This window comes from Notolabrus celidotus, chromosome 7, assembly GCF_009762535.1.
Source record: "Notolabrus celidotus isolate fNotCel1 chromosome 7, fNotCel1.pri, whole genome shotgun sequence".
In the NCBI taxonomy this organism is placed as follows: Eukaryota; Metazoa; Chordata; class Actinopteri; order Labriformes; family Labridae; genus Notolabrus; species Notolabrus celidotus.
The window spans coordinates 4,629,452-4,641,747 of NC_048278.1; the positions used below are offsets into that span (position 1 = coordinate 4,629,452).

Consider the following 12,296-nt stretch of genomic DNA (forward strand, 5'->3'; position numbering starts at 1 on the left):
GTGCATTCTCTGTCATACAGCGCCCTCTGGTGTACATACTACTATATGACAGCATAGTAAATAAAGTAGTTTGGTCCTTAACATTACATTAGAATGGTTATTTCTTCATGTTAAACACTTCTGAATTTCTATAAATATTGTTTAAGAATAATACAATAAGGTAAATACATAGGAACACTTAAATGCGATGGGATTAAAATGACTATTACAGTTTTTCTCAATTGCTAAAACACATTTGACATCCACCACGCTTTTCTCAACACTATAAGCACAAAACCCAATGTTCAAACTACAATCACCAAATCTCTGACTCTTCCTGCAAAACCAAACAATGTTATCAGATCATACCTGAGTCAATCAGAATTAAAACTACACTGAGGAGTCATTACACACTACATCAAACAACTGAAAACACATCAGGACATGAAGATGTATAAATAATGTTTATTGTTCACAGTAGGCTAAATGAATGTAGCTCCTGTATACATTAAAAATAAAGTAAACACAAATATAAATGAGAAGAACATTACAGTGTAATCCACAAAATCAAACTGAAGTGCTTACAGTATCTACAATCATTCAGCCACAGCATCAGGTCTACAGTCATGGCCAAAAGTTGAGAATGACACAAATATTACATTTTCACAAAGTCTGCCGCTTCAGGGTTTTTAGGTGTTTTTGTCAGATGTTTCTATGGTATAATGAAATACAATTAGAAGCATTTCATAAGTATCAAAAGCTTTTATTGAGAATTACACAGAATTCATGCAATAAGTCAATATTTGCAGTGTTGACCCTTCTTTTTCAAGACCTCTGCAATTCTCCCTGGCATGCTGTCAATCAACTTCTGGACCAAATCCTGACTGATGGCAGGTTTTTGATTGTCCACCCGCCTCTTGAGGATTGACCACAAGTTCTCAATGGGATTAAGATCTGGGGAGTTTCCTGGCCAAGGGCCCAAAATCGTAATGTTTTCTTCCCCGAGCCATTTTGTTATGACTTTTGCTTTATGGCAAGGTGCTCCATCATGCTGGAAAAGGCATTCTTCATCACCAAACTGCCCTTGGATGGTTGGGAGAAGTTGCTCTCGGAGGACGTTCTGGTACCATTCTTTATTCATGGCTGTGTTTTTAGGCAAGATTGTGAGAGAGCCCACTCCCTTGACCGAAAAGTAACCCCACACATGAATGGTCTCAGGATGCTTCACTGTTGGCAAGAGACAGGACTGATGGTAGCGCTCACCTCGTCTTCTCCGAACAAGCCTTCCTCCAGATGCCCCAAACAATCGGAAAGGGGATTCATCAGAGAAAATGACTTTACCCCAGTCCTCAGCAGTCCAGTCCCTGTACCTTCTGCAGAATATCAGTCTGTCCCTGATGTTTTTACTGGAGAGAAATGGCTTCTTTGCTGCCCTCCTTGACACCAGGCCTTCCTCCAAAAGTCTTCGCCTCACTGTGCGTGCAGATGCACTCACACCTGCCTGCTGCCATTCCTGAGCAAGCTCTGCACTGGTGGTGGCCCGATCCCGCAGCTGTAACACCTTCAGGAGACGGTCCTGGCGCTTGCTGGACTTTCTTGGGCGCCCTGGAGCCTGTTTGGCAACAATTGAGCCTCTCTCCTAGAAGTTCTTGATAATTCGATAGACGGTTGACTGAGGTGCAATCTTACTCGCTGCTATAAACTTCCCTGTTAGGCCCTTTTTGTGCAATGCAATGATGGCTGCACGTGTTTCCTTGCAGGTAACCATGGCTAACAGATGAGGAACAATGGTGTCATGCACCATCTTCCTTTTAAAGTGTCCAGTCACTCAATCATGACAGATTGATCGCCAGCCTTGTCCTCATCAACACCCACACCTGTGTTAATGTGTGTGACACCTGTGTGTCATTGAAATGATGTTAGCTGGTCCTTTTGTGGCAGGGCTGAAATGCAGTGGAAATGTGTTTTTGGTGATAAAGTTCATTTTCAAGGCAAAGAGGGACTTTGCAATTAATTGCAGTTGAGCTGATCACTCCTCATAACATTCTGGAGTATATGCAAATTGCCATTATAAAAACTGAAACAGCAGACTTTTTGAAAATTAATAGTTGTGTCATTCTCAAAACTTTTGGCCATGACTGTACATGCTGGGCAGGCCACAGGACTTAATCCATATCACCAGGCCACATTCTCCCTGGCCAGGCAACAGGGGAGAAAAACCCTTGCGTGCAGGATCTAGGCTTATATTGGTTTCCATCATTAGCCACAAGTGTGATCAGTTCTGATTTACAGTCTATGGTTCTGAGTGACTCCTGGGCTTCAAATATGTTTAACTTTCGCTACCTGGGCTCACCTTTATGCAGCACAAGTGCATCACAGTGCAACACGTGTTTTAGTGAGTGAGGATATGGTTGAAGTCTAACAGGTAAAAAGTGCTTATGGTTTTACCAAAGAGGGACTGATTCAATACATGGGTTCAGGTCGCTAAGGAATCTGGTTCAGACAAAAGGGTTTAGTGTTTTAGCAACTGAGAAACACTATAATGGTTGGTGCTCACTGATTCAGTGCACGAGAGGCTCAGAGTAAGAAATATGCTAACACACATCAAGATATAAAGAAGAGATCGAAATAAAATGATACAAACCACACACACAATAATGAGAGAATAAATACATTTAACTATATTTTGCAAAACAACTTATTCTGCTCACATGGGGGGGGGGGGGGGGGGGGGGGTGTTTCTTTCGCTGGAATTAGGTTTGTCATATTTTCGGTGCTTTTATTCTGACAAAGAAACCGGAAGTTGTATTCGTGCGAAGCACAGAAAACGGTGTCTTGACCCAAGGCGAAATGTACTGTGATGATTTTTATCCAGTAAAAATAGTCAATTTCTCCACTAACACACACTCTGGGCGAATTAAAACATTACAAAGCTTTATTTTTATCCATATAACCTTTTACGTCGCGTTCAGTCCGGCTAACATTAAGCTAGCTGTGTGTTTAGCGGTTAGCGTATTTTACTACTTCCGCTGTCAGACTTCAATCTCTGCTGTCGAGCGTTTAAATCCTGTTACCGGGAGAACATTCACCTGACAGTCCACATTTAATATTTTAATATCATTATACATCTATCTTTGTTCAAATTACATGTGTTTTCCTTCGTTAAACAGAGCCCGGATAGCTCAGTCGGTAGAGCATCAGACTTTTAATCTGAGGGTCCAGGGTTCAAGTCCCTGTTCGGGCGATAACTTTATTATTAATACTTTAAATACGAAGGTACCTGATCAACTGAGATCTCAGACCAGTTTGCTCTTATTTAAAATATTTAACAATATTAGTCCAGAGGCGTCACATATTGACACCTCTGGACTTCTTAGTTCTCCTCCTGAGTGTCTTCAAATCACAGATGAATGCATACAACGTTAAAGAAAAGGACACAACTGGGTTAAATTATTTATTCCGTATGTCATTCTTTGTCCTCGTGGCTGAATCGACCCCATTACTTTCCAAATCTTGGTAATCGCCCTCTTTCTAGCGAATCAAGTGCCTCTGCCCCGGCTTCACTTCTGACCAATCCTAAAATACCCCGGATGTTTCGACCAATCAGAGGGCTGTTGCTACCTGAGGACGGGCAGGGGAATAAGACCAGGTCCTGTCCCTCTATGTGGGAGAGAAAGAGAGAGTCCTGGTGTCAGGGTGTTTAAAGACTTTACAGAGAGACCTCCTTACAGTAACTCTACCGATTTTCTGTTTTAAATTGTATTTTTATTTTAGATTTTAATTTATTTATTTTTGTATTGGCTCAATAGTTTTACTTACTTTGATTCCAGCTCAACCTGACTGTAATATATCTTCACTTTTAACAGCTCAGCTCCTGCACCTCATGTTTTTATGTGCTGTTAATGTTAATTTAATCTGCATGTGCATTTGTACCCTCAGTGTAAAGCACTTTGTAACTGTGCTTAAAATGTATTATTATTATTATATATCAATCATGATCCTTACCTGCAGAGTCTGCACAGATGATGCAAACTCTGGACGTGTTTGTGCAGGAGCAGCCTGAAGGCTGCAGGGAGAGCTGTGCACAGCGCTGCAAACAAACAGGTCCATAAAGAGAGCAGAGAGCAGCCCTGCTGTCTTCACAGTGCCAGATACACTAACTGAACCTCCTGACAGGATCTCAGAGCTCAACATGATCTCAGTTCAGCGCAGCTTCTTTCTGAAATGCTCTTTAGTTTGGCTTTCTGTGGTGATGATGGAGATCTCCGCTCTACAACCAGAGGTAACACAACCAGGCCTGTCTGCAGGTGAGTCCGTTACCTGGAGACAGACTCTGCACACCTGTTGTTTGTTTGTTTGTTTGTTTGTTTGTTTTCTCAGAACCTGACCAGGTGAACACAGAGTGATCGGGTTACACTGAAGCTGAGATCTGCTCGCTGTTCTGGACTTCAGATAGTATTGATCAATAGAGCAGCTAACAGGCTGAAGGGCAGAATGTCCCTTTAATGGTGAAACTAAACCTGGGTGAGTACTATCAGGCCTGAAGTAAAGGGTTCACTCTGGTCTTCCCTTTGACCCGTGACACTGAACTCTGTAAACAGCCATAGACCCTGGTGTTTTGTTTTGGACCCTGACGCTCATGTTAAGAGCCACATAAAGAGGATTACATTCCACCTAAGAGGTAACCTCCGGTCTTAAAATGTGTCTTCTTTATTTAGTCTTGGTTCTCAGTCTGTTTGTTCTCTGCTTGTCTCTTGAGGTCTGATGATCCATCACGTCTTTCATCGTGTGTTTCTTTGTCCTTCTGAAGCACTCTGACTCTCCTGGTGTCTGGGGGTTTTATTCTAAGATCCTCCTGTCCCCCTTGGTTCAGGGCCCGTTGATGCCAGGCTGGTGGACGGGGACGGTCACTGCTCTGGCAGGCTGGAGATGAAGAATCATGGAGAGTGGAGAGCTCTGATCGCGGAGAGCAATGACAGAAATACCAACATCTGGTATGGAGAAGTGGCGTGCAGGCAAATGGGTTGCGGCGCTGCGGTGTCCTTAACGCTGAACAGCAACGACACGGAGCGAGCAGCGTGGGGTGTGGGCTTCAGATGCAAAGGAACAGAGTCCACTCTGAAGGACTGCAAACATCCCACCAGAAGAGGACAGGTGCAGGGAAAAGTAGCTTCTGCCTCCAGTCTTCAGGTGGTCTGCTCAGGTAAAACTGACCACGCCTTCATGCCCCGCCATATGGCCTCATTGTTTCAGGTTCCATAAACCTTTAATACAATAGTGAGAGGAAGACACAAAGAACCAAAGAGAGGAGAAAACAGGGACTTTCTGCAGGAACCAGGACCTTTAGAGGAACTCTGTGCTGATTTTAAAGCCTCGACAGAGATGGATCTCTGTTCCAGTTTAAAGATGATCATGAAATCCTCCTCTGATCAGGATCAGACACTTTAACACAAACTAAACTAGTGTGGCAGGAATGTGGAGAGAAGCAAGCCCCCTACAGGAATTTCACCCCCAGGACATTCAGTCTTAACCAACCAGAGCTCACCTGAACTCAGTTTAATGTCATGTGGTCCAAAGAACCTGGGCAGGGAACAGGATCAGGAACTACAGTTTATTTAAAATAAAATAAAGACAGTAAATAAAGAATCTTAAATCAACTGAACAAAGACTTTGACCTCTCTCTCTTTGCTTTTAGAAACCGTGAGGCGGGCTGGAGGTGCAGTTCTCTGCACAGTTGGTTTTGAGATCAGGTCTGATCAAGGCTGGGTCCCAGTGTGTGAGGAGGGCTTTGACTCTGCAGCTCAGACGGTGATCTGCAGGGAGCTCGGCTGTGGGGCTCCAAGGTATTTTGCGGGGTCTATTTACAGCCAAAAACCGACCTTATCCAAAAAGCTCCAGTGTCAAGGCAACGAGTCCCGTCTGGAGGACTGCACCAGTTCAGTCCCCGAGACCTGCAGACCAACTGCTGGGATCTCATGCTTAAGTATGTATGCATTTATTATAAGCTGATCCTTTTTAAAGCCTTTATGTGAACTGATCCCCATCAAAGTCTGTGAGATGATACATTCAGATCCACAACCAGTTCACCTAACATAATGAATCAAACCAGTATGAGCAGCTGGGGCCCACATGGGCTGTACCTTGACTGGTATGCTGGGCTCAGCTTCCATGGAGGTCCCAGCTGGATCAGCTCAGGGGGTCCACAGACTTGACTCAGACTTAAGGTTTGGTGACTTGACTACAACGCTGGTGTAATGTGCTCCTGTGACCTCCAGTTTGGAGAACCTTTAGTCCTGCATGTGGTCTGAACCAAAGCCCCGTTCTAACACGTGTTCCTGCCCGCCCTGAATGAACACTGATGATAATTAATGTGATGTGTATCAGTAATGGGGCCTCTGAGGAGCATTACCAGGGTGGGACCTCTGAAATCAGATCCTCATGATCCAGCATGAACCATAGACCGTATAAAACACGGACGTGGTCTCAGTGACGTCACTCATCGGTTTCTGAAGAGGCGTTATTATGTCCACTCTGCCATGCCCCCTTTTATGCAAATGTATGGATAACCCTGAGCCTCTATGTAATCAATATGGAAGTTACAATACCCCCCCAACCCTGACCTGAGAGCTTGAACATGATTCTGAACTTTGACTCCATGCAGACTGAAGTCTGGTTTCCTACCTTGGACAGGTTTGGATGTGGGACTCTGAAAGCTCCCTCAGAGAGGCATGTGGTGACTCTCTTGTCTCTGTGCAGATGTGAACGGCCTGAGGCTCACAGGAGGAGAGAATGCCTGCACAGGCACCCTGGAGGGACAGCTGGTGGGGGAGTGGAGGCCTTTGTGGGACTCGTGGGGTTTCCATAAATCAGAACCCTATGCTGACCTCTGTGAGAAGCTGGGATGTGGAAGTTTCATCTCAACGAGTACAATTTATTTTCCAAAGCATCAAGCTGTGTGGCAGACATCGACTGACTGTCGTCGTCACACAAGTCCATTCTTCTGTATGTCGTGGACCGGGTACGGATCACGCTCACTCATCACTATGACCTGTAAAGGTAAGTCTACCTTGTCCTGTGTTTGTCCGTCCATTTCTAAGAGCTCTTTTGGAGGGGAACCAGACTAAAGATCAGGAAAGACTACAGGCCTCAGTCTCCCAGCATGCTTAGTTGCTGCCCTGGCCCTGTTAGAGGAGGTGGATTTCAGGTTGCTCCTGAGCACGGGTCAGTAATGTGGATCTGACTTGTAGGCTAGAGGGCAAACCCCGAACATCTGATGTATGAGTGATCTGACTGATGCTTGGTTTGTTTCTTCAGTTTCCTGTTCTTATCTTTTGGATTCTTCCTTTCAGAGATCTTTAGAGGATTAAGTATCAGTATGAAGAACTTTGAATGATCCAGTCTAACCGGCTGATGAGATGAACGGACTGAGAGCTGCTCTGTGGACTCTTCTCTCTGTGTTTCTGTAGAGGCTGTGAGACTAGATGGACCCCAAAGATGCTCAGGAAAACTGGAAGTGAAGTCTGGGAAGTCGTGGGTTCCCGTGTGTTACTCTTCCTTCACCCCGGAGGCAGCGCTCATCACCTGCAGAGATCTGGAGTGTGGTTTCCCTCAGAAGGTCTTTGGGACCAACTCAGAATTCTTTCCAGAAAAAGCAGTCAGCAGCAGGAGTCCGGTCTTTAACTGTGCAGGATCAGAGAAGTTCCTCACGGATTGTTCCTCCACTGCCATCGGCGCCACAAAGGAGGAGCTGAGTCAATGTTACGATACAACAATTACCTGCGCAGGTAAGAACACGCTAGTTTAACAACATACCTGAATCCATCCATCCATCCATCCATTCATCCACTCATCCATCCATTCATCCATCCATCCATCCATCCATTCATCCACTCGTCCATCCATTCATCCATCCATCCATCCATCCATCCATCCATCCATTCATCCACTCGTCCATCCATTCATCCATCCATCCATCCGTTCATCCATCCATCCATCCATCCATCCATTCATCCACTCGTCCATCCATTCATCCACTCATCCATCCATTCATCCATCCATCCATCCATCAATCCATTAATTTATTCATCAATCCATTCATTCATCCTGGTACATCCATCCATTCATCAACTCATCCATCCATCCATCCATTCATCCACTCATCCATCATCCATCCATCTATCCATCCATTCATCCACTCATCCATCCATTCATCCATCCATCCATCCACTCATCCATCCATTCATCCATCCATCAATCCATTAATTTATTCTTCAATCCATTCATTCATCCATTGTACATCCATCCATTCATCCACCCATCCATCCATCCACTCATCCACTCATCCATCATCCATCCATCCATTCATTCATCCACTCATCCATCAATCCATCCATCCATTCATCCACTCACCTATCCATTCATCCATCAATCCATTAATTTATCCATAGATCCATTCATCCATCCATCATCTATCAATCCAGTCATCCATTCATCCACTCATCCATCCATTCATCCATCTATTCATTCATCCATCAATCCATTCATTCATCCATCCATCCATTCATCCAGCCATCCATTCATCCACCCACACATCCATCCACCCACCCATCCATCCATCCATCCACCCATCCATCAATTCATCCATCCATCAATCCATGCATCCACTCATCCATCCATCCATTCATTAGTACATCCATCTATGAATCCATTCCTCCATGCATGCATGCATGCATGCATCCATCCATTCATTCATTCATCCATCATCCATCATCCATTCATTCATCCTCCATCCATTCATCCGTCCAGATCCCCTGTTCTCATAAAGAATGTGAGATGTCTCCTTGTCTCCTTGTCTTCTCTGCAGAGCGTCCAGCTCCACCTTCCCTCGATGTCTTCACTCTGCCTGATGGTCACTCCTCCTCCGCAGTTATTTTAAAGGGCCATCGTTTTTCCGTCTCTTGCTCCGTGTCTTCCCCGTACAGTGTTCTCTCGTTCCGCCTGACGTCTCTCATTGACACTACACACGAGTCGGAACAGCTCCAGACGGCGGTGGACGGGAAAGCCGTCTTCCTGTTTCCTGCTGCAGAGGACGCAGACCGAGGAACCTACAGCTGCAATTACAATTTTAACTTCAGCTCCGAGGTCTTCTCACAGGGAGAGACTCTCATCATCAGGGTCCAAGGTAAACCTGAGAGGGTCCGAGCAGCAGATCAGAGTCCTGTACATCTCCAGGTTATTACATTCTACGGAGTCACAGGAGGGTCAAAACATAGATGCTGTAAAACCTTAGAAAAATAAACAAACTCTTAGACACAATAAGAAATCATGAACTTTAAACTGATCCTTCATTTCTCATCCGGCTTTAACGTCTCAGTGATGAACGCTCACCATCAGGGTTCTTATGGGGGGAACAATAAGAACCCACACAGGTCTCTGTGTTCTGTGAGCAGACTGGACTCTGTGATGTTTGAAGGGTTGCTTTCTCTGCAGAACCTCTCTCTCCCTCACCTGTGTCTGATTGTTTTTCAGATAATAATTATCTGAGGCTGGTGAGCGAGGAAAGCCGCTGCATCGGTGGACTGGAGCTGAAACATCAGGGCGAGTGGAGGCCGCTGAGTCAGCGTCACTCCTGGAGTCTGAAGGAGGCGAGTGTGGTGTGCAGACAGCTCAGCTGCGGCTCTGCTGTTTCCACACGTAGAAACCAGTCCGCTGAAGTCCTGCCCACGTGGCGCTTTCACTCCGACTGTGACGGCTCCGAGCAAGCGCTGATGGACTGCGGGGCGGTGACGAAGTGGCCGTCTTCTTCCTCTGTGGAGGTCGTCTGTTCAGGTGGGATGAGTCGCACTCAGCTGATGATGGGTCATTTCCTCAGACTTTAGGGGTTAAATCCATGTAGAGGAGTTCGTCTCCCTCTGTCTGCCTGTTGACACTGTGGTAAAAATGTTATTGTGGTCTCTGCTGTGTGGACTTCACTTTGACAGACTTGAAAAGGTTTTTTCTTCCTCCTTTGGAAGGGTTCGTTCTCCTGACTCAGTACGAGTTTGAGCCTCTGTCTTCACACATCCATCATAAAGCTTGAACCCGATCTGAACCTCCTCTCATGTTCTCCCGCTTTGTTACAGACGTTCTGCTCCAACCCAACATTTCTTTGTTCTCCTCCATGAGCGAGCACCTGGACGACCAGCAGCAGGAGGCTCATCTGGTCAAAGACCACAGCTTCACCTTCACCTGCTCCGTGAAGCCTCAGTATCCCGGAGGTCACTTCAGACTCGTCTTCACCGGCTTCAACCAGACCAGCAGCTTCACCAAACCGGCCGTCAATCACTCTGCACGCTTCAGGTTTGATGCTGCAGACAAGACCCACAAAGGGAACTACAGCTGTGTTTATCACCACTTCATCTTCAGTCAGAACTTCTCCTCTGAGAGTCTCAGCTTCACTGTCGCTCTGTTAGGTAAGAGAACACAAACATCCTCCAGTTATCAAACACAGCAGGAGAGCTGTGAGCTGGTTTGTCCCAGGAACAGTCTGTCCTCTGTCCTCTGTCCTCTGTCCTCTGTCCCAGCTGCTGCACGTTCGGTTACTTCCTCTCAATACCTCAGAACCGTGCTACGTTGGTCTGAGTCTTCTCTTCTTTGTGGAGCTACAGTGTCGTCCATCTTTAGTCCATCAGTCAGTGGTCCACATGTATGAACCTTCTCTCTGTAACCTGAGTGTCTCCTGCTGATCCCTGCACAGAGCATGTCCCCGTGAGGTTGGACGATGGCGTGCTGAGAGAGGACGACAGTGAGCCCTGTGCTGGCAGACTGTTGGTGAGCCGTGGGGAAGACTTCATGCTGCTGAGCACCGAGTCCTCAGCGTGGGACCTGAAACACGCCTCTCTGGTGTGCAGACAGCTCGGCTGTGGATCTGCATCTTCCACCTCAGGAGTCAAACTTCCCCAGAACATGTTGATGGCACGTTTCTTCTCTGACTGTGACGGGTCAGAGTCTGCGCTGCTGGACTGTGGGACCGTGCTGCCCTGGATCTCGTCCACTGCTGTCCAGGTGGTCTGCACAGGTGGGACTTTACAGATCTCTGAGGTGTTTGAGATGTGAAGATGAACCACAGACGGTCCATCAGAGGTGGACATTGTCTCTCAGTCTACAAAGATATACTAGATATAAAGATAATAATCTCTTCTTCTCTTTGTTTTCTGTTTCTCTTCAGGCCATCAGGTGGAGGCAGGACAGAACTGAGGACCTGAAGGAGGACTGTTGAGACCTGAGTGGTGTTTGAATGATGGTGCAGAGAGGAACAGACGCAGTGAGGGAGCAGCCGATTGTATGATGCTCCTGTTTGATGAAATGTTTCCCTCGTGTCAGCGTCAAGAGGGGAGGAGCATTAGGGGGATGAAGATGAGACCTGTAATACAAGAAGCTGCAGTGTGATCTAGACCTCTAAGGGGGTTTGTCTCAGTCCTTCAGTACTTCAGATCCTTCATTCTTGCCCTGTTCTTAGTTGGTGTCTTTGTTCGGGTAACTGTTGGTTCGATTATTATTAAAACATTCACCTCTATCATCTTCTGTCTCAGCTCTGAGTTTGTTGAAGTATCTGTCCTCCTGCTGGTACTCCAGGGTCAGGTCTGCAGAAACTCTGAACTGTGATTGGCTGTTCCCGGCTCAGAGGCGGGACTAACTTGAATAACAACCATTAGGGTCGTGTCCATCCGTAGACTGTAGAGACAAACGGACGATATTTTTGAGGTATAAAAGCAGGGCAGATGATATTTCTTAAAAATTTAAACTTCTCTCTAAATTCTGAGATCAAAGACAGAACTCTAGATCTCTGTCTTTGATCTCAAAATTCTCTCTTATCCAAAAGACAGAATTCTAGAATGTTGTCTTTGATCTTAAAGACAGAATTCTACAATGTTGTCTCTGTTCTTAAAGAAAGAATTCTAGAATATTGTCTTGACTCTTTAAGACAGAATTCTAGAATGTTGTCTTTGTTCTTGTCTTTGTTCTTAAAGACAGAACTCTATGTCTTTAATCTTAAAGGCAGAATAATGAGATAGGGTAGGACTCATCTTCCATATTGAGGCCACGATTGACAGCTCTGTTGACCTATGAGGCTCCTGCAGCGCTGTATTCTCAGGATTATCAGTAGAGGAGGAACAGTGAGAGGAAACTTAACAAACACCAACACAAAAGTCATTGAACGCACCATAACCATGAGCGTCTGCTTCAAATCCACACAAGAATCTGTGACGCTGTGAACTGGACCCACCTGAGGGGGTGAGCACGTTTTAGCTACAAGGTCAAGGCGGGTTTCTTGAGAA

The 12,296-nt window shown here is 45.7% G+C and overlaps 1 protein-coding gene and 1 non-coding gene across 2 annotated transcripts; both read left to right on the plus strand.

Annotated features, from left to right (window-relative positions):
- The first annotated feature begins 3,150 nt into the window (after nucleotides 1-3,150).
- On the plus strand, nucleotides 3,151-3,223 carry trnak-uuu. The gene has a single exon. It is a non-coding gene; the product is annotated as a tRNA-Lys (tRNA).
- A 1,247-nt stretch (nucleotides 3,224-4,470) lies between these two features.
- Nucleotides 4,471-11,536, plus strand: LOC117815681 (scavenger receptor cysteine-rich type 1 protein M130-like). Its single transcript, XM_034687545.1, has 11 exons — nucleotides 4,471-4,503; nucleotides 4,581-4,660; nucleotides 4,853-5,182; nucleotides 5,675-5,962; nucleotides 6,736-7,035; nucleotides 7,446-7,763; nucleotides 8,843-9,160; nucleotides 9,508-9,807; nucleotides 10,101-10,430; nucleotides 10,715-11,035; nucleotides 11,186-11,536. Exons 3-11 carry the CDS (start codon nucleotides 4,909-4,911, stop codon nucleotides 11,212-11,214), a joined length of 2,478 nt encoding a protein of 825 aa, XP_034543436.1. The 5' UTR covers nucleotides 4,471-4,503; nucleotides 4,581-4,660; nucleotides 4,853-4,908; the 3' UTR covers nucleotides 11,215-11,536.
- Nucleotides 11,537-12,296: the final 760 nt, after the last annotated feature.